This window comes from Polyodon spathula, chromosome 1 (assembly GCF_017654505.1).
Source record: "Polyodon spathula isolate WHYD16114869_AA chromosome 1, ASM1765450v1, whole genome shotgun sequence".
Lineage (NCBI taxonomy): Eukaryota > Metazoa > Chordata > Actinopteri > Acipenseriformes > Polyodontidae > Polyodon > Polyodon spathula.
In genome coordinates, this window is record NC_054534.1 from 26,316,858 (window position 1) to 26,335,755 (window position 18,898).

At 37.8% G+C, this 18,898-nt stretch overlaps 1 protein-coding gene and 1 long non-coding RNA gene across 2 annotated transcripts; both read left to right on the forward strand.

Annotated features, from left to right (window-relative positions):
- Positions 1–14: 14 nt before the first annotated feature.
- Positions 15–2,078, forward strand: LOC121316218. The gene is made up of 3 exons (XR_005950364.1): positions 15–84; positions 956–1,091; positions 1,409–2,078. It is a non-coding gene; the product is annotated as an uncharacterized LOC121316218 (long non-coding RNA).
- A 3,190-nt stretch (positions 2,079–5,268) lies between these two features.
- On the forward strand, positions 5,269–17,974 carry sdad1 (SDA1 domain containing 1). Its single transcript, XM_041251139.1, has 22 exons — positions 5,269–5,483; positions 7,485–7,589; positions 8,035–8,133; positions 8,678–8,788; positions 8,877–8,948; positions 9,093–9,193; positions 9,591–9,648; positions 10,234–10,308; positions 10,436–10,537; positions 11,014–11,083; positions 11,651–11,754; positions 12,351–12,408; positions 12,606–12,664; positions 13,213–13,289; positions 13,633–13,730; positions 14,114–14,190; positions 14,448–14,568; positions 14,842–14,933; positions 15,675–15,859; positions 16,437–16,521; positions 16,923–17,084; positions 17,595–17,974. The coding sequence occupies exons 1-22, from the start codon at positions 5,394–5,396 to the stop codon at positions 17,643–17,645; spliced, it is 2,052 nt and encodes a 683-aa protein (XP_041107073.1). The 5' UTR covers positions 5,269–5,393; the 3' UTR covers positions 17,646–17,974.
- Positions 17,975–18,898: the final 924 nt, after the last annotated feature.

The following is an 18,898-nucleotide window of genomic DNA, read 5'->3' on the forward strand; positions in this document are numbered from 1 at the left end:
CAGTGTGCTATGATATCCACATGGTGCAATGTAATTTAACATGTAAATAGCACAAATGAGGATGCAGTAGACATGTGTTTAATTGTATGCGCTTACGTTTCCTTCCTATATTTCTTTTAACTATTGTTTGTGATTTTAATTTGGATCCTGTTGGTAATGTTGCATCCTCAGGACAAATTTAGCAGGGAAGGGAGCTTTGTAGGCACACTGCACTGAAAACCGATACTCGTGTAATAGGGAGATCGATTAAAAAAATGAAAGTGTGGCGGAAGCCAAGTATGTTGGGGGTCTTTAAAGGATAGCTAACCAAGGTTTTAAATGATATTACTACTTTTAATGTATTGATTGAACATACATTGCTGGCATTTAGGGCAGGCTTTTCAAAACTTATTACCGTAAGTAAACTTTTATTAATGTCAAGGGGCCAGAATTTCCCAGGGCATGTGCAAAAGTGTGCGCTGATGCAAAAATGTGTGCAACGCACACAAAGCTACCCACGGTGTGCGAATCTGCAAGCTCCCGCTATTTTCCCATCAGGGCAATCAGCAGTTGCACATTCCCATATTAACGCTTCCCAATCAAATCTCGGGGGTTGAAACTTAGTCAATCATATGGTAATTAAGCATTTACATACATAAATGGTCGATTCAGCTCTGCCTTCGTGTGCAAAAAGGAAAATGGCTTTAGAGGGTTCAGTGAACATAACGTTGATAACAAGGAAGCAGAGATATTCAGAGAGAAATGTAGAAATTTTGTTGGAGGAGATGCAGAATCGTAGTTCAGATTTATTTGGTTCTGGTAAAGAAAGTCCAAATTATATGGTAAAAAAGCTTGGCAAGAGGTTACAAAAATAATAAATTCCACTTCAGCTGTTAAACTGACTTGGTCAGAATGTAGAAAAAGATACTACGCTATAAAACGTCGTGTTAAGTCAGTAATTCTCTCTCATAAACAGAGAACGGCTAGAGGTGGAGGACCATCAACACTGTTTCAATTAACAGCCGAAGAAGAATGCGCTGCAGTCAATATTCCACGGGGGAGCATTGCAGGACTGGGAGGCATTGATGGTGTAACCCTATCGCACGTGTCAGGTAAGCAGTCACTTATTGTAAAACTTACTGTAGATTTGTGAAACAATTGAAAAAAAGTGTTTACAGTTTGAAAATGAGTGTAAACGTCTACTTTTATTTTGTAACATATCCTGTGTAATCTGTAATAAACTATTTCATTTGGAGGTCATACTGTAGATCAGATAAAACATTTAACATGGCAGCTTAACTTACATGGGCTGAATAAAGTGACTATATAGCTACTAATACCACATGGCATAGGCTACATACTGATTGTACTTGGTAGTATATTGCAAGAGTATTACAAATATTATTGTATTTATTTTCATTCATTACAGCATCTGAACATCTTGGAAGCCCAACGGGAGCAGACGATTCTCAAAATGGGCCAGACCAACAAGGTCCAATTATGCAAGATGAAGAGCATGATTCCTTAGGTTCTCATTTATCAGCTGCGTCCTCCAGATTGTGATCGTCCACCTATAGAGGAAAAGAACAATGAGGGAAGAGCATCGCTGCTGCAGCAAGAGAAGGAGAAACCTGCTCCCAAATGTATTGAAGTGCAAGAAAGAGCATTTGCTGGAGTGAATAAGAATGTACCAAATCTAAATGAGACACTGAATAGAATGTGCTTGTATATGGAAAGTTCCATAAAACTTATGGGGGGGAAAAGTTTAAAGTTGAGAGAGGTTAGATCTGGAGAGAGCATATTATGCATCATTCTTCAAGGCCACCAGGCACACACATAACTGCAGAAACTTCCCGATGCTATCCTGTTTACTTTGCATGCTTCTGCTACTTGTGCCCAAGATCAGAATGAAGCTGAGGCCTCATTACTGCCAAGAAGAGCAGGGCGACCAAGAAAATGCTGAGCGGCATTATAACAAATGTGCAATATATCTGCTTCAATATTTGTATGTTTGATTTTGTGTTTTTTTTTCACATTTAATGTACATGAGCATACACTTGCCCTGATTTTCAATCGTTAAGCATTATTCATTTTCAGTAAAGTGCTCGGCAATGATAATGTTGCGTTCATTTCTGCCACTTTCCGGAGCTGCTACTGGTTCAAAGTCAACCACCTGTTGATTTATGGTGTTTAACCTGGTTTCACTGATGTCTAACAAGCATCCACGAGTAGTTGCTATGGTGTTTAGTACACAACATGCTACCAATATTTCTGCAACCTTCTTTGCACTCTATTGCAATGCACCACCGCTCCTGTCCAAACACCTAAAGCGCATTTTAAGCATTCCAAATGTCCTTTGAATTGCACTAGAGTTCTTCTGTGTGCTTCATTATATGCAATTTCACCTGCTGTTTGTTGACTAAGAACTGCTGTCATCAGCCATTTCTTCAGACCGTATCCATTGTCACCTATCAGTAAGCTATAATTATATACCATGTCTTCCAAAGTACAATGCAATCGATGGCTCAGAAAGGATGAAAGAGTCGTGACAGGATCCTGGGTAATTTGCAAACACATTAGTTATTATATTTTTAGCATCACATACTACCTGGACATTTAAAGAAGGAAATCCTTTACAATTAATGTAAATTACTGCCTTGTCAGGTGGTGCACGTATTTGGACATGAGTACAATCTATTGCACCCAATACGCGTGGGAAACCAGCAATAGTAAAGAAATCTCTCTGTTTGCTCTTGCTGGTATCTGGTTTCAGGGAAACGTATGTAATCACCAGAAACTTTTGCATAAAAAACTAGCGCTGCAGTTACCTTTACAGCAACAGGAAAAGCAGTAGAAACACGTGACCTGGCTTCTAAATCTAAACGGAGCATTCTGCACAAGAGCCAACAAATTATATAAAACTTCAAACTCAGCCATCTTAAACGTTTTCGAGTTTTCGTTTTTTTTCCTGCTTTCCCTGCTTTTTCTATGATAGGTGGCACAGTGCGCTAATAAGACACACCTGTGATCGTGTCTTACTTCACTTTTTAATAGCGCACAGATGACAGGCGAAAATAGCATTTTGAAACCGATACCTCCACCCATTTTAGCTCATTAAACCGTGAAAAAACACTGTCAAACGCACATTTCTTGCCTATGTGCAAACCCTTCAGGGTAAAATCGGATGCCTCATGCGAATGAGGGCAAGTGCTGGCAGCGCGTGCTAATGTATTTTCCCCGTCCTTGCACTTGTTGCACTGCACTTGGGAAAGTTTGCGCCGGGGGGGATTACTTTGCGACTGTATGTCTGCTGAAATTTAAAGGGATACTGTATACTTGCAGTCTACATTGTATCATTATTTAACAGATATTTAAAAGTGCACACCCGCTGTAGTCATATTTAAACAACCTCACTTCAGAAACCCATCTTTTAGAAGCGATTGAAAAAAATGTTCGCAAGAATAGTTAAGAAGGAATAAATTAACGATCGAATAGAAAGAAAAAAGCCCCTTATAAAAGTGTACTGTAATAAAGAAAATAGAAAGCACGGTAAAGCATAGGCATTATAAAGAATTGCGAGGCATGGTAAAGCATATTAATAAACATGCCAAAACAGTTCGGTGGTAAATGCACCGTAAAAACACCATGCATTCAACTTTATGAAACTGGTTACAATGCCTTTGATAAATATCTCTGCAGAGAATTTAGTCTTCTGACTTAGTCTTCTGAATTTTAGACTTCAGCTACAGCATTAAATTAGCATGCCCTTAATGTATAAAGCACTGGCAATCTCAAATCAGTATACTGCACTAACGTTCATGAATATGGCCGTTTTTCTTTGAGTCACAAAATACAACTGGAGTTGAAAACAAAATTACATCTGGTTTGCTATGCCACTTACAAAACACAAAGCTGTGACTGGCTACGAACTCAATACAGTAGTCTGGTGTTATGAAATCTCTTTGCTGGCTCAGTGTGTTGAGTAATAAAGATGAGTCTGTGTTTTTTTCTCTGAACCTGGTCTTCGATTGGCCTTTTACTAGACCCACAATATGCATATAAAGTCAATTTGTACAGTGATAGTTCTTATAAATCTGGTGTAACTGACATAACCCCAACACTGGGTAGGATTGGTGGTCCAGTGATTAAAGAAAAGGACTTCCTACCAGAAGGTTCAAATCCTGGCTCAGCCACTCTCACTGTGTATGACCCTGAGCAAGCCACTTAACCTCCTTGTGCTCCGTTGTAAAACCAAGGTCCTATTGTAAGTGACTCTGCAGCAGCAGCAGCAGTTGTTGATGATGCATACTTCACCCCCAGTCCTGGAGATCCTCAGGGTGTCCTGGTTTTTGTTTAACCCCAGCCTCTTAATGATGTAACTGACTTAATGATTGGGCTTGGGTACATCATCACAATGTGGTAAGTGTACCAAACCTTGACCTGTGTAATGTTGGAAAGTGGTACACTGTCAGATTTTGGTACATGTGCAATCAATTGCAATCTGATGGGTGTTTTCCTATTGTCAAACAGAGGTACATTTACCATTCATTATACATTATTTTTTGCAAGCTTAAACTGGAAACAGGCATTCAATTTATCTAACAAGAAAAAAACAACTCACTGCGAAAAAGAAAATGAGAAGCTCACGGCAAAGTTTCAAAAGTAAAACAATATGTATAAGACCCAATATATTGCATATGATAAATATTTGCATGCTATTTTCCTAATGGTGGAAAAACATGATAAGTTCAATTTAAACAGATGTAAAAGACCGAAAACAGCATAATTTACCAGATTTGAATGGACGCTTCCCTGCTTTCTTAGGGAAGTTGTTTAGGCATGCACGCGCCTAGGCAACTTTTTACTTCTTAAGTGAAAAAACACTACCTCCTGTAATTGTAATATAGGAGATTACTTGAATGACTGGAAATAATTGCCATTTACAAAATTATTAAATAGGCCTGTATGTTTACAACATGACACATAGAAGAGTCTTTTAAAAAAATATACAATATAAGGGTTATTTTTTTTGTTGTTAAACGATTTTTGTTAGACTGCTTACATCCTTACATGAAACACAATTTCGACGTGAAATAAGGTTCCAATGTGGGCGTGATTTTTTTAAATATAAATACCTTCGATTGTTCAGTTGTATTAACAATCTCTTCTGTTTCTTAAACAAAACGTATCCCCTGGCATGCGCAGCTTATTTTGGAAATGGAAAGTTGATTTCTAAACGCCATTCTCCACCCGTACGTCTATATTGTTGCTTGTCTCTGTGCGTGACCCGTAGATGTGTAAACTGAACAGTAGCAACATGGCGTCTTTCTTGTGACCACGTTGGGAATCCAGATGAAAACTTAACTAAAAAAAACTAAGCATTTTTAACACCAGACAGCACATTCACCGTAATAATGTCGGGAAGAAATAACAACAAGCTACCTACAAATCTGCCACAATTGCAGAATTTAATCAAAAGAGACCCACAGTCCTACACGGAAGAGGTAAGTCGTGTTTTTATCAACTGTTCATTTAAATTGCAGTGACAAAATTACAGTGCGCAACATGTCATCAAGAACACTCCATTTTGGAATGTTTTGAAAATATTATTTATTGTCATTTTTTAAATATTGTTTTGTTTTGTATTTTTACATAATGTTTACAGAACAACTAATAATGTTCTTTTTCAGATACTATACTTTAGTGTTTGAAAAAAAGAGTGTTTAAATGTGAATGATGGAATGTAATTTTAAGCTTTATTCAACATTTTACATAAACCTGTACTAATGCACAGAACGCAGTTTGTACAGTAATGTGTGTTGTGCTCGGGACATTGCAAACGTTTAGGTTACTTACCGTAACCCTGGTTCCCTGAGAGAGAACACGACCACCACTACATTACGTATGGGATATTCCTGCCCTTCGGGTAGGTATTGCTGAGCTCTCTGTACCAGAGCTGCCGAAAGGCCCCTTCCTGGGATGACTCGTTTTTTGGTTTTTTTTCTCGTGGGACTTGGCAACTGGTAACCTTCTCCGTCTGTCTCGCAGCAGGCAGTGCCAATTTTGGGACTGAACTAATGCTGCACTACCAAGTGCCCAGTACCCGTATTTGCCCAAGCATGGTGTTGAATGCTTCCTCAGCAGCGGTCAGCCGTCCAGACGGTAGGTTTTCTAAATCAAAGTGGTCGTCTTCTCTTTCAGGGAACCAGGGTTACTATAAGTAACCTAACATTCCCTTTCAATTCGAAGATGACCATCGCTAGGGCAGAGGAAATTCAATCTCTCATCCTCCTTTGAAGCAAATGGAGGCAGATGAAAAGACTCCAGTTCCACAGACTGGTTAATTGTGAAAGGCTGTAATCACCTTGAGGAGGAAAGTGGGGTTGGTGAGCAGCGACACCCTGCTGCCATCCTCCCAAATACGCGTGCAGGAGCTGTGCACAGACAGCGTCTGCAGCTCACTGATCCGCTTAGCGGAGGTGATAGCCAAGAGGAAGGCTGTGTTCATAGACGGGTACTTCAGCTCTTTGGAGTGTAAGGGCTCAAACGAGGCCTTTGTTGGAGCCTCTAGTACAATATTAAGGCTCCATTCGGGGAGAACAGTCCATCTAAGAGGGCCTAATCGCCGTGCGCCTTTAAGGAAACGGGTAGCCAAAAAATGCACACCTGCGGGCATGGCAAGCAAAGATAGCCGCAGAATACACCTTCAAGGTGGAAGTTAACCTTCCAGTATCAAGCAGTTCTTGCAGAAAATGCAAAATATCTGGCATAGGGCAAGTGATGGGGTCATGGTTCCCAGCCAGACACCAAGCTTGAACATACTTCCACTTATAGGACAGAGGCCTGGGTTGCTGGCGCCTGTTTAGTCAAGAGCTCTAGGATCTGGGCCTTGAGGTCCATAATGTCTCTCGCCTGCTTAGAATGCTTCACCCGTCTCGCTTGCAGAGATGGAGAACGACTGTGGGCGCCCTGCACATTGGGAATGTCCAGCAGGGAGTCCTGGGACAGGTTGTCTGGGGCACCCAGAGCCGCTGACAGTCCGGCCGTGGAGGACAGGAATGGGACCCTGACATGGGCCTGGCTTTGTGCATTAGCACTGAGGCACTGCTCGCACTGCGTTGATGCACTGGTAAGTGTTAACGTAGTGTGTGCACTCAACTAGCCTTATAACAAGGGTATTGACACTGTGCACCGTGTCCTGAGTACAGTGGGCACCATGTACAGTGCAGTACTAATATGAGTGCTAGTGTAGTACCAGTTCATCCCAGGAAGGGGCCTTTCAGCAACTCTGGTGTAGAGAGCTGAGCAATACCTACACGAAGGGCAGGAATATCCCATACCTAATGTAGTGGTGGTCGTCTTCGAATTGAAAGGGAACAAGAATCCAGTATCCCTTCACCAGTGAGTTGATACACATTGTGTCATTTCTTTATTGTACAGCAGGTACTGTCACATTTTCTTGCTATTCTAATCACATGGTATTGTTCTTTTGTTTTATTGTCCAGTTTCTTCAGCAGTATAGGCACTACCAATCCAATGTGCAGATCTTTAAGCTTCAGCCGGACAAGCCAAACAAGGAACTGGCTGAACTAGTCATGTTTTTGGCTCAGGTAATAAATCTGGTTTTATACTCCCAAATGTGTTGTCTTTAAATTAGTTTCTTAGTCCTAGACAACATCTGTGGCTTCCCTAATTACATAATAGTAGTACAATATTCTTTTAAAAGGATAATTCCTCACAAAACCTTTTGGTAAAGTGGTACTAGATAAAAGTAACTTACATGTTAAGATGTCGCCATGTTAAACATGAGAAATGTTCCTTCCTATCACATCATTCTAAATGGGGATCGAAATGAATGTTTTTATTGTTTTAGATGTTAGCACCTCAGCTGGTAGGCTATTCCAGGCATGAAAGAAAGTGTACAGTGTTATAAACTCGCTGAGCTACCAGTTATTCCCTCTCGTCCTGCTTTGTGTGCTAAAGCTGAAGTAGTGACTTGGCTTAACCATTTTGAAGGTAAATGAAAGTGAGGTCTGAATCAGATTTGTTTTCCAGGTTGGACACTGCTATCGAGAGCAGCTCACCAACTTTCCCCAGGAGCTGAAGGAGCTGCTTTTCTGCCACCATACAGTCTTGACGCATGACCTACGAATGGTAAAGTCGTGTATTAATGTCAGTGTTGGCAAATCTAGATACCGTTGTCCTTATAGATCCCCAAATTGGATCCTGTTGGCATTTTTTATATATGTTTTTAAAGACAGAAATGCTCTGTAGATGTTTGATTTTTATAACCTTGATCCTCAGTTTTGAATGATCACAATGCAGATGTGTAGATCCACCACTATTTAAAAAAGTTTCACAGGCCCCAGTGAATTCAACAATCTGGAGATCAAAATTTGGGATTGACTCAATAGCACGGTTTGCCTGGTGAAAGCAGAAATGTATTGGTTGGGAACTCAGACATAAATACTGAGCATACAATGTGCATTCAAGTCCGTCATGGTTTTAGGGTTTAGAGTCTTGCGATAGGCGGTGCAAAAGACTGTTGGGTTAAGCTGAGGAAGAATATTGTTATTGGCAATTAGCCAATTAGCAATTAGTTTAGGTTGGTAACATATAAGGTGCTTTTTATGCAGCCAAAGTGTTTCTCTGCTTTTACTTCAGACCATTTCTGATTGATTTTGCCCCCCCCTCCTAGACTTTCTGTAAAGCCCTAATTTTGTTGAGAAACAAAGACCTCCTAAACCCCACAAGCTTGCTGGAACTCTTCTTTGAGCTTCTACGATGTCACGACAAGCTTCTTAGAAAGGTAAACCCCCTTACTACTAAATTTGGCATTTCAAACCTGGGTCGCTTTTACATTGTAAAATGAACATTTTCCATTTGTTTCCTTGCAGACCTTGTTTATCCATATTGTGTGTGACATCAAGAATATCAATGCAAAACATAAGAACAACAAAGTTAACACAGTAAGTGCAAATAAGCTGCTGAATAATCAAAGGACTCATGGAACCTGAAAATAGTGATATGTCTCATATCGCTACACCCCTAGTTTTGACAGTACATGCACGTTTATCTAGCTGTTGGTTCCTATTGTGTTTTTACCTTTCTAGACTTTACAGAACTTCATGTACACCATGCTAAGAGACAGCAATGCAGTTGCCGCAAAAATCTCGCTTGATGTAATGATGGAGCTTTACAAGAGAAACATCTGGTAAGTCAACATCTTCACTGGATTTCACAGTAATATTCCTTCCCTCGATAAAATGTCGCTCTGAAGTTTAATGTCAGGCGCGATAGGATTGAAGTTGTGAATTAGTTAAACGTGTTTATGTTTTCATAAAGAATGTCCAATATGAACGAGCACTAGCATAATCTTTTTTTTTATTTATTTTTTTTATTAAGTTTTACCCAGCATGGATTTGAAGTAAACCATGGTATCCAAACTATAAAAAGATGATCAACAAAGTAAATGTGTTGTCTTGTTGTTCAGATAAGACATGATAGATAGGTAGGATGTCAGTAAAACTAGAGCAACGCTTTATGTATGTGCAGTGACTGTAGACATTTTAATGTTGTTTTTTTAACCAACCTATGTTCTTCTTTTTCAGGAATGATGCCAAAACTGTTAATGTCATAACAACAGCAACCTTCTCAAAAGTAACAAAGGTGGGATCTACCACTCACCCCTTGAAATATGCGAAGCTCTTTTATTTTAAAATGCATCGTATTCTCTCCACGATTAGGGAAGGCCAGGGTAGTGTTTTGGTGGCAGGTCACTGATTGTGCCAGAAGAGGTAACACTCAGTTCTTCCAGAACTGTAAGAGTATACATTATACAACAAATGTAGAAACTTTACAGATTTTAAAGCCTTACAGCTCTCTTGTGATCTAATTTGGTTTAACGTAACAATCACAGATTCTAAATACACATCCAGCGACGCCAGAAAAAAAAAACACCAAGAGAAAACACCAGCATCATTTTTAATTCCTGCATTTCACATTCCTTTCCTGATTAGGAGCAGTGTGTAGGAACTGGTTGTATATTCGTACACTAAGCTAACAAAGTTTTTAAAGGAAAATATATCTACACACAATCATTATGTGTATCTTTATTCCCTGCGCCCATTTCAACAGTCTACAGTTTGATAACCATTGTTAAGTTGACCTATAACTCAATGTTCTAGATAAAATACAAAATATTTATTTATGTATGTATGTATTTATGTATGTATTTATTTATTTTTCTCTTAGATTCTTGTGGGTGCTTTAAAATTTTTCTTGGGTAAGGATGAAGATGAGAAGAAAGGCAGTGATTCAGAATCTGAGGTAGAGTCTGGAGTGTGTTTGTGGGCAGGAGCTGACGAAAATGTTGCCGTCTGGGAATGAAGTGAGAGCTGCGTGACCTGCTTCTGCATTCTTTCAGCCTAATCTGATTTCTCTGGTCTCTTCATAGGAAGAAGGGCCGTCAGCACGAGACCTCATCGTAAGATACTCAACGGGGAAGAAAACAACAAAAAACAAGAAAAAGATGGAGAAGGCTATGAAAGTTCTCAAAGTATGTTTTTTTTTTTTTTTTTTTTTTAAGATGTTCTCCTAGCAGTTGTACAAGTTCTTATGAGAGCATTCTTACTTGGTGCTCTTCCACTGTAACTATATAACCAAATATGCAAATACTAAATACAATGTGGAAATGTACAGTATATGAAAAGTACATACCCGTTGTAGGACCTTTTTTTATAACTACGAAATAGCAATATAACGTTGTTTTAATGGCACAGGATTAAGCTGACTCAAATTGGGTATTGCAAAACAACCACATCACAAGCAAGAGACTCAGTTCTTTGAAAGTCCCATGGATTTTCACGTGTGTCAATGCTCCACCTGCATGGCGAATCAGTAACTTGTCATGCTTCTTGTATAGTTCAATTAGAATACATATTAAAAAGCTCTTCGCTACCCATGTATGTAGGATTCGCGTTCTGTCACAGCAGCTTGATAATGGTCATTTATTGTGCTTTCTTTCAACTACAGAAACAGAAAAAGAAAAAGCGGGTAGAAGTGTTTAATTTTTCCGCCATCCATCTGATCCATGATCCTCAAGGTAGGATACCATTCTAAAGGTTATCTTCACTGACATGATTATTGGATTTCAGTCTTTCTCCATCTCAGAAGTTTTAAGCACTCGAGATAGCTCTCAGAATCCTGTCTTAACTCCCTACATGAGGTTCATCAGAATGTACCTCCGGTGTAGGGTTTCATAATCTTGGTCCATGGGACTAACTGTCTCCTGGTTTTCATTCCAACTGAGTTCTCAATTACTTAATTGAACCCTTAGTTGAACAGATAATGTGCTTAATTAGACCGTTTTAATTGTTTTCAGCTCTTGAACAGTTGCAGAGTTCAAGTTACTTATAAAATGTTATAGCTAACTTGAAATATGCACTGTTTAAGAGCTGAAACCAATTAAAAGGTTGAATTAAAAGGTGCTTTTAAAGTTTTAAAGTCAAGTTAATGTAGACAAGTGTGTGTGTGTGATATAATGATATTTCATACCCAAACCAAGTGGCTCTTTCAACACATGTCATTGGCCTTTGTTTTTGTACCAAACTCTACTTTTAAATTCAGCCTTGGTATTCTTCATGAAAGTATTGCCTGTTATTCTTTCCAGATTTTGCTGAAAAACTTTTAAAGCAACTAGAAAATTCCAAAGAACGATTTGAGGTGAAGATAATGATGATGGAGCTCATTTCAAGATTAGTTGGAATCCATGAGGTAACTGTTGTTTTTGTTTTCCTGTGGTCTGGTAGCCGAGGGAAATGATTTACCAAAATGTTGCCCGGAAAAGTCGTAGCATTTGTATCAGTGTGTGGAGTTTTTAGTAATAAATATAACATAGTACAGTATTATACAATTGTTGTAATGTGGGTTTTAGCACATAGTATGGTAATAATTGGTAATTTTGAGGGGGAATTAGTCTATTCAAATTGTCATCTTTATGTAGATATCAAATCAACAGTTACACACTGTTTTAGTATTTCTGAAATGATTTTATTAAATAGTGTTCCTTGGTGTTATTCACCACAGGGGTACATATGCCCGACAACAGGCATATAGTGCAGGTTTAAGAATATATGTTATACTTACATTTTTACATGTGCGATATTGGTAAGGACATTCTTTAACACAAGTAGTCTTGCATGTTTGTTCACCTTTGTGAAGTACTACTTTGCAGAAAGCCCCTAATTTAATTCGTTTGTGTCAGTGGAGTTATCCTGCACCAGCAGTCTGCTGCACAGTTAAGAGGTATGATGGAATGAATTGAACACTAATTGTTTGCCAATATTAAGTACTTTTTTTTTTTTTTACAGCTTTTCCTATTCAACTTCTATCCCTTTGTACAGCGATTCCTTCAGCCACACCAGCGAGGTACAGTGTTTGTTTGCAACATTGATTTATTAATATATATATATATATATATATAATAATATATAAGATATATATATATATATATATATATATATATATATATATTACATACATATAATTTTTTTTTTTAACATTTGAAAATGCTAACAAAAATATCTGATTTTAAAAACTCTCATTTTTCAATCCATGTCTTTCAGAAGTTACAAAAATTCTTCTATGTGCTGCTCAAGCCTCACATCAGCTTGTGCCCCCAGAGGTAAATACTATTTAGCGTAAAAGCAAGACAACTTCAGTCACTTTAGTGCAATAGACTTTTACTAATCCAGTCCTGTTGGGACCAGACCCTGTTGAGATCTGTGATTTCTTCAGAATATTAATCCTAATTGTATTAGTCTTTTTTAATGTTTTTCTTTTAATATACTTTAATAGTTGAAGTTGCTGTTTTTAGCATGCATTCTCCATGATTTGGCTTAGTGAGAGTACAGCTGTGGCCAGGTTTGCATCACCTGGAAACTACACAATGATATCACAAAAGTCTACCGGAAACCTTAATAGTACCAGTTGTATTTCATGTTTGTCCATTTTTCATTAAGTATATGGAAAACTACAAAGTGGTATGTAATTCAATATATTAACGTAACATTATTCGGCAGGTTTCAATCTAATTCTATAGCGTGATGCAAAACTTTTGGCCATAGCAGAAACTGTACTTTGCTTTGTTAGTTTTGCACCCATCACTGTCTCATTACTGTCCTTTAACGTACAAGCATTCTTTTGAAATGAACAGACAGACTCTTCTTTCAGATTATCCAGCCAGTGATGATGACCATAGCAAACAATTTTGTCACAGACCGAAACTCTGGAGAGGTTATGACAGTGGGGTATGTGTTATTCATTTATTGATTTTTTTTTTTTTTTATAGCCGAACTACCCATTTAATATGGACTCTGATTTTGTGTGTCTCATTTTTATGTTTTTGTTGTGCAATCTTAAAATAGAAAAAATAAATGCAATTTATCTTGCACAGTTGTAAATAGTAAGTCACTAAAAGCCAGGGACGCAAGTATTCTCACAAACCGTATGTACCGTAAATGTTCCAAGGGATTTGCTAGGTGTTGGCCCAAATGAATCTTCTTAAGGTTAAGGAGTCTTGTTTCAACCTAGTCTTCTAAATGCTTTGCATCAAGTTGAGTTCCTTTATTGCCAAGCTGTTTCTAATTGTAGGATCAATGCCATCAAGGAGTTGACTGGCAGGTGCCCCCTCGCCATGACAGAGGACCTTCTCCAGGACCTTGCGCAGTATAAAGGACATAAAGATAAAAGTGAGCTAGTCTGTTCATTGCTTCTTTTTGATCAGTAAAATGAGAGCGGCTGTTTGGCCTTTATTGGCCTCAAACTCAACAGTAGTATTTGTCTATCCATGTCACTTCTCACTTCTGGTTAACTCGGTCCATTGTCTGTGAATGGATTCACATCAGCACTGGTGAGCTGAACTTGCCAGGTCTGAAAACTAAAATCTTCATTTATTGGTAAATGTGAACCATTGAATTTAAAACCTTTCGCTCATTCTGCCGCCAAACATGGGCATTAATTCATAATTAGTTACTGAATAACAGTGAAGCTACTCATAATTCTCATTGTGTTTTTATAGGATTTTATATACAGTTTGTTTAGACCTACAAAACCTTTATTTCCTTTGTCCTAGATGTAATGATGTCTGCAAGAGCTCTGATACAGCTTTTCAGAACTTTGAATCCCAAGATGTTACACAAAAGGGACAGGGTAAGAAAATGATTCACAAACAATCAATAACAGGAAAGAAAACTATAAACTTGCTGTAGGTGAACCTTTTTTTTGTGTTGAGCATTTATTGTATTTTTCATCACACTATATTGTCAGATATTGTAATCAATATACTGTATATTAATTGCAGTTGACAGAGGATTGATAATACAAATATCCCAATACAGTCCACTCACATCTTTTCTGTGTTCAGTTCAGTAAATCTCTATTCTCTTGCACTGAATTTCTGGTTTCAGGGTAAGCCCACTGAAGCTTCAATAGAAGCCAAGATTCCTGGCTATGGAGAGTTGGAATCTAAAGACTACATTCCTGGGGCAGAAGTACTGGAGGTCGAACAAGAGGAGGGCACAGATGAAGGTACCTGTTATATTCTCTGTCCCCGCAAAGTTTTCAACATTGTTTTAAAACTTGCTATGATTTTAAAATCTATAGTATGCATACTTGAATCTTTCATAAGAATATGGCTGAAATATTGCACAAATATTATCCCCCCTCCCACTTTACAATTAAAACCCTAATTTATAATATTGTTGGATATGTTCTAACAGTAACATGTATGCAATGTAGTCTCTTACATGCAAAGAGTGTAGATTGTCTCATTCATTTGTTCCTTACCACACACACATTCAGAGGGATGGGAGAGTGCCAGTATGAGCGAGGAAGAGGATGACGGAGAGTGGATCGATGTGCAGCATTCCTCGGATGAAATGCAGCAGGAAGTGGTTGGTGTCCTGAACTTTTTTTTAAGTATCTTGTCAAATGGGTTATTTTAGGGTTTGAGGTGAAACATGTATGCAATGCACTTATGTTGCTTTTTTGGACATATATTTGATCACTTTTAGAAGCATAATGCCTAGTTGGTGGAGCTGTGGTACTGTGCCCCTGTAGATTTCTTTTAACTGTTTTCTGTTTAACAGGAAACTTGCTTTACTTTGCTTACATATGTCATTCTAGTTGGCATGTTCAAGCCTTGAAACCTTGTGGCTTCATCAGGATTTCATTTGTTTATCATAAGATAGAGGGCACTCTCCACTTTTGATATACAAGAGAACTCACAGTCTCCCTCTCATTAACAGCGGAGCACAACAGCCTGTAGCCAAATGACTGAAGTCAGACTCGTTGCAGAAAAGCATATTTAATGTATATTTTTTAAATGCAGAAGGACCTTTTGGTCCTAGTAATACAACCTTTGATTGTATCCATTCGGAAACACTTACCTCCTCGTACACTCAATGCACCCTGTAGTTATTGCTTAACTAAATTCCAAAACCAACAGAGAAAACATGTAATTTGTACTTGCATGATGTTTTAAATTCAGTGTTTGTTATAAAAAGAGGTCTACGATAAGAATAGTGTGATTACATTCTGACATTGGCTCCCACTAGTTAGACTTCACTCTATTGGACTGAATTAAACTGGGGGTCCAGTTATTACAATGACCTGATCTAATCCTGTGTTTTCAGGCTGAAAAATTAAAGGGCATTCCTGAAGAGGAGAAAAAAGCTAAAGCAGCCGCTGTCACTGTGAGCAGGCTTCTAACACAAGAGGATTTCAAGAAAATCCGCCTCGCTCAAATGGCCAAAGAGGTGAATGCTGCCCCTGGAAAAGGTCAGAAGAGAAAGAATGTGGATAGTGACGACGAAAGCAGGTATATGATGTTGAATTTGGACAAAGGTTATATGTCACTGAAAAATGGGGATGCAAAATGTATAAAATCACACATCATATAGAAAACTGTTATAAATACTTGTAGTTTTTTCCTGTTTGTGGTCTAGTCAGTGTTTTTATTGTGCTGAAGATCTTTGGAGTCTTCACTTACTATGTCGTGTTAATTTAGGATATGCATTATCCATAGACAGGACTTTTGATTTACAGAACAAAGCATTTCTTGCTCTCACCCCACTCCCACGTAAGGTCATTTGTGAGATCTGTGAGCAAGAAAAAATAATTTAAATATCAGTGATTGTAGTAGAGCAAGGTGGATTCATTGGAATATTTCCTTTTTGGAAACCGTGTATGGAGTCCTGTGCAAGAGCTTTTGGGAAATCTTTTTCTTGCTCTGCTGCAGTCCATAAAGCGACTAGCTGTCAGTAATTTTCGTGCATTAGTCCAGAGACAAAATTGCTGAATTTACTTGTGCTTCTCCAAGTCACATACAAGTAAAAAAGAAAAGAAAATATTATAATGAACTGTAAATATAGTATTAAACTTTTGTTTTTGTTCAGAGGGGAACTGCTTACTTTGAGAGATATTGAGTATCTGCATAAGAAACCCAAATCTGACAAGGAAACAAGACTGGCAACAGCAATGGTGAGAAATTTACCTTGTAGATTTGAACATCAGTTTAGAGTTCAGTGCTTCCTGGTCACTAATGTGTATTTTTCCTTTGTTAACTAGGCATAGTTTCTGTGATTTGCGGTTAAATAAGTTGACGTTTAATCGTGATAGTTAAAAAAAATAAATAAAAATGTATTCAACCTAAAACTGTGGAGATGAATTTCATTGTGCAGGAGAACCCAGAACTTAATCTCAAACCTTCCAAGATTCTGGGGACTGCTTTGTCCTTTTTCATCATTTTGGCAGTTTCTCAATAACATACTCTAGGATACCTGAATGGAAGAATGACTTATTTGACTTGGATAAACCATCAACTATATCTGGTATTGGAATCATATCCTGTGGGTTATAATGCTTCCTATGTTTTTAATCAGGCTGGAAGAACCGAAAGGAGCGAATTTGGGAAAAAAAGGGGAAAACTGAATCCCTACGCCAGCACCACTAACAAGGACAAGAAGAAGCATAAGAGTTTCATGATGATGAGATACAGCCAGAACGTTCGGACTAAAAACAAGCGCTCCTTTAGAGATAAGCAGGTAAACCTGAATTAAAGCGTCATTATTATGTACTTTACATGTATAGGCAAATATGTGGACGGTCTGTGTTAAGATAACAGTTGGGAACTTTGAACTCTTGCAAGGAGGTAAATTTAAGTAACGTAAACCCTTTATAGATACTGTAATGCGATAGTAACAGCATTTTTAGTCTTGGATGGTGGTGGTTATTTAAACAGAATTCTTAACTACAATAATGCTCAACCATAGATTATAAGGTCAATGCTATTAGAAATTAGGTCAAGTAGACACATGTTTTGCCTAGTGCCTTCATCAATTTTAGGAAAAAATAAATAAATAGGTAGGGTTTTTATGGCTTCTGATCCCACTGTGTTGTCCCTGGTATTTGTTTTCAGTGGTGGTTTGTGCAACGCGTTTCACTGCCCTGCCATGAATAGTTTTTACCGTCTGTAGTATAATAGTTTTATTACTGTTGTCTTTTTTGGTTTTGTTGTATATTTTCTAACTGTATCCTTGCTTGTTTGTTTTCAGGTTGCTCTACGTGATGCTCTCTTGAAAAAGAAAAGAATGCATATGAAATAACAGCCATTCTACCCAGGACAACACAATTAAAACACTGCTCCGCATATGAAATAGCAGCCATTCTACCCAGGACAACAACAATTAAAACATTCTGTGTACTGCAGAGGCCAAAGTAATAGAAGCCAAGTAGCTTGCATTATTCTATTTAAGGAACGTTTTACTTTTACCCTGATACAAGAGTATACCTGTCTGTGATTGTTATACACCATTTTGAAAAAAGTGTGTGTGTTAAAAATTGACTGTACCAGTATGTTGTATCATAAAATGTGTTTAAGTAGACTGTTTCCTACAACTGTTCTATTAAACAAACAAATCTAGATTTAAACTTCCGTTAATGTTGTTGTTTATGTCTTGCTTACAGTTTTGTATCTGTTGTATAGTACATATTACACCACTTTCAGTATATTGAATAAATTGTTGTGCTCAATAAGGATGATTTATTTTGGTTAGCAAGAAATTTAAGCTGAATCTTGACAATCTCCCAATGTTAGTTCAGCCCATTGCATTCAAAGCAGATTTAAAAATGAGATATCAAAGTATTTTTTGAACAAGCAGTGCACCTTGCAGAGTATCACTGCTTCCATTTACACCATGTATATGCACCAACCAGCATTTCATTCTGTATTGGAGGCTGTGAATTTTTTCTTTAATGTTGTACCATAAAGTTCTGCTAACTTTTTTTTTTTTTGGGGGGGGGGGCACAGGATTCAGTACTAATTACATTGGTGCCGTGCTGTGCCCTGTAGGTAACAAATAAGATGTTATAAAACAAATATCTAATAAATTGATGTAAACTGGTGCACTGCTATTAAATTGTAAAAGAAGCACATTTTGTAGAAAGTGGTGGTATTTTGATCAGCTGCTGTTTAGATCAGTTGTATCAACACCATAATGTTTAAAGCACTAAAGAGTTTTTTTTTTCCACAAGATATTCACAATAGACCCTTATCCTCAAAGTTGTTTTGCATATGCTGTAGGATCTGCCTATGTCTATAACAGTATGGGTAGGATTATCAGTTATAGGAAGTTATAGGTCATTGTGGAAAATAGTATAGATGTTGTGGATCATGCTATCCAACTTCTATTCCATAAATAGTTCCCTTTACATTTTTACCTGTTTATTTATTATTTTCATTCAATATTGTGTACAAGTATGTCAAATTGCTTCACTAATACACATAACATTGAATATTATAAACACATGTAGGACAGCATAGTTATTTATCCTGTACACTACCGGTCAAAACACCTCA

What these genes read in the sequence shown, in the direction of transcription:
- sdad1 (XM_041251139.1), top strand. Translation starts at nt 5,394, where the DNA reads ATGTCGGGAAGAAATAACAACAAGCTACCTACAAATCTGCCACAATTG. An exon ending in TAAAGGACATAAAGATAAAA is followed by an intron (nt 13,731 to 14,113) that starts GTGAGCTAGTCT and finishes CCTTTGTCCTAG; the next exon opens with ATGTAATGATGTCTGCAAGA. An exon ending in AGAGGAGGGCACAGATGAAG is followed by an intron (nt 14,569 to 14,841) that starts GTACCTGTTATA and finishes ACACACATTCAG; the next exon opens with AGGGATGGGAGAGTGCCAGT.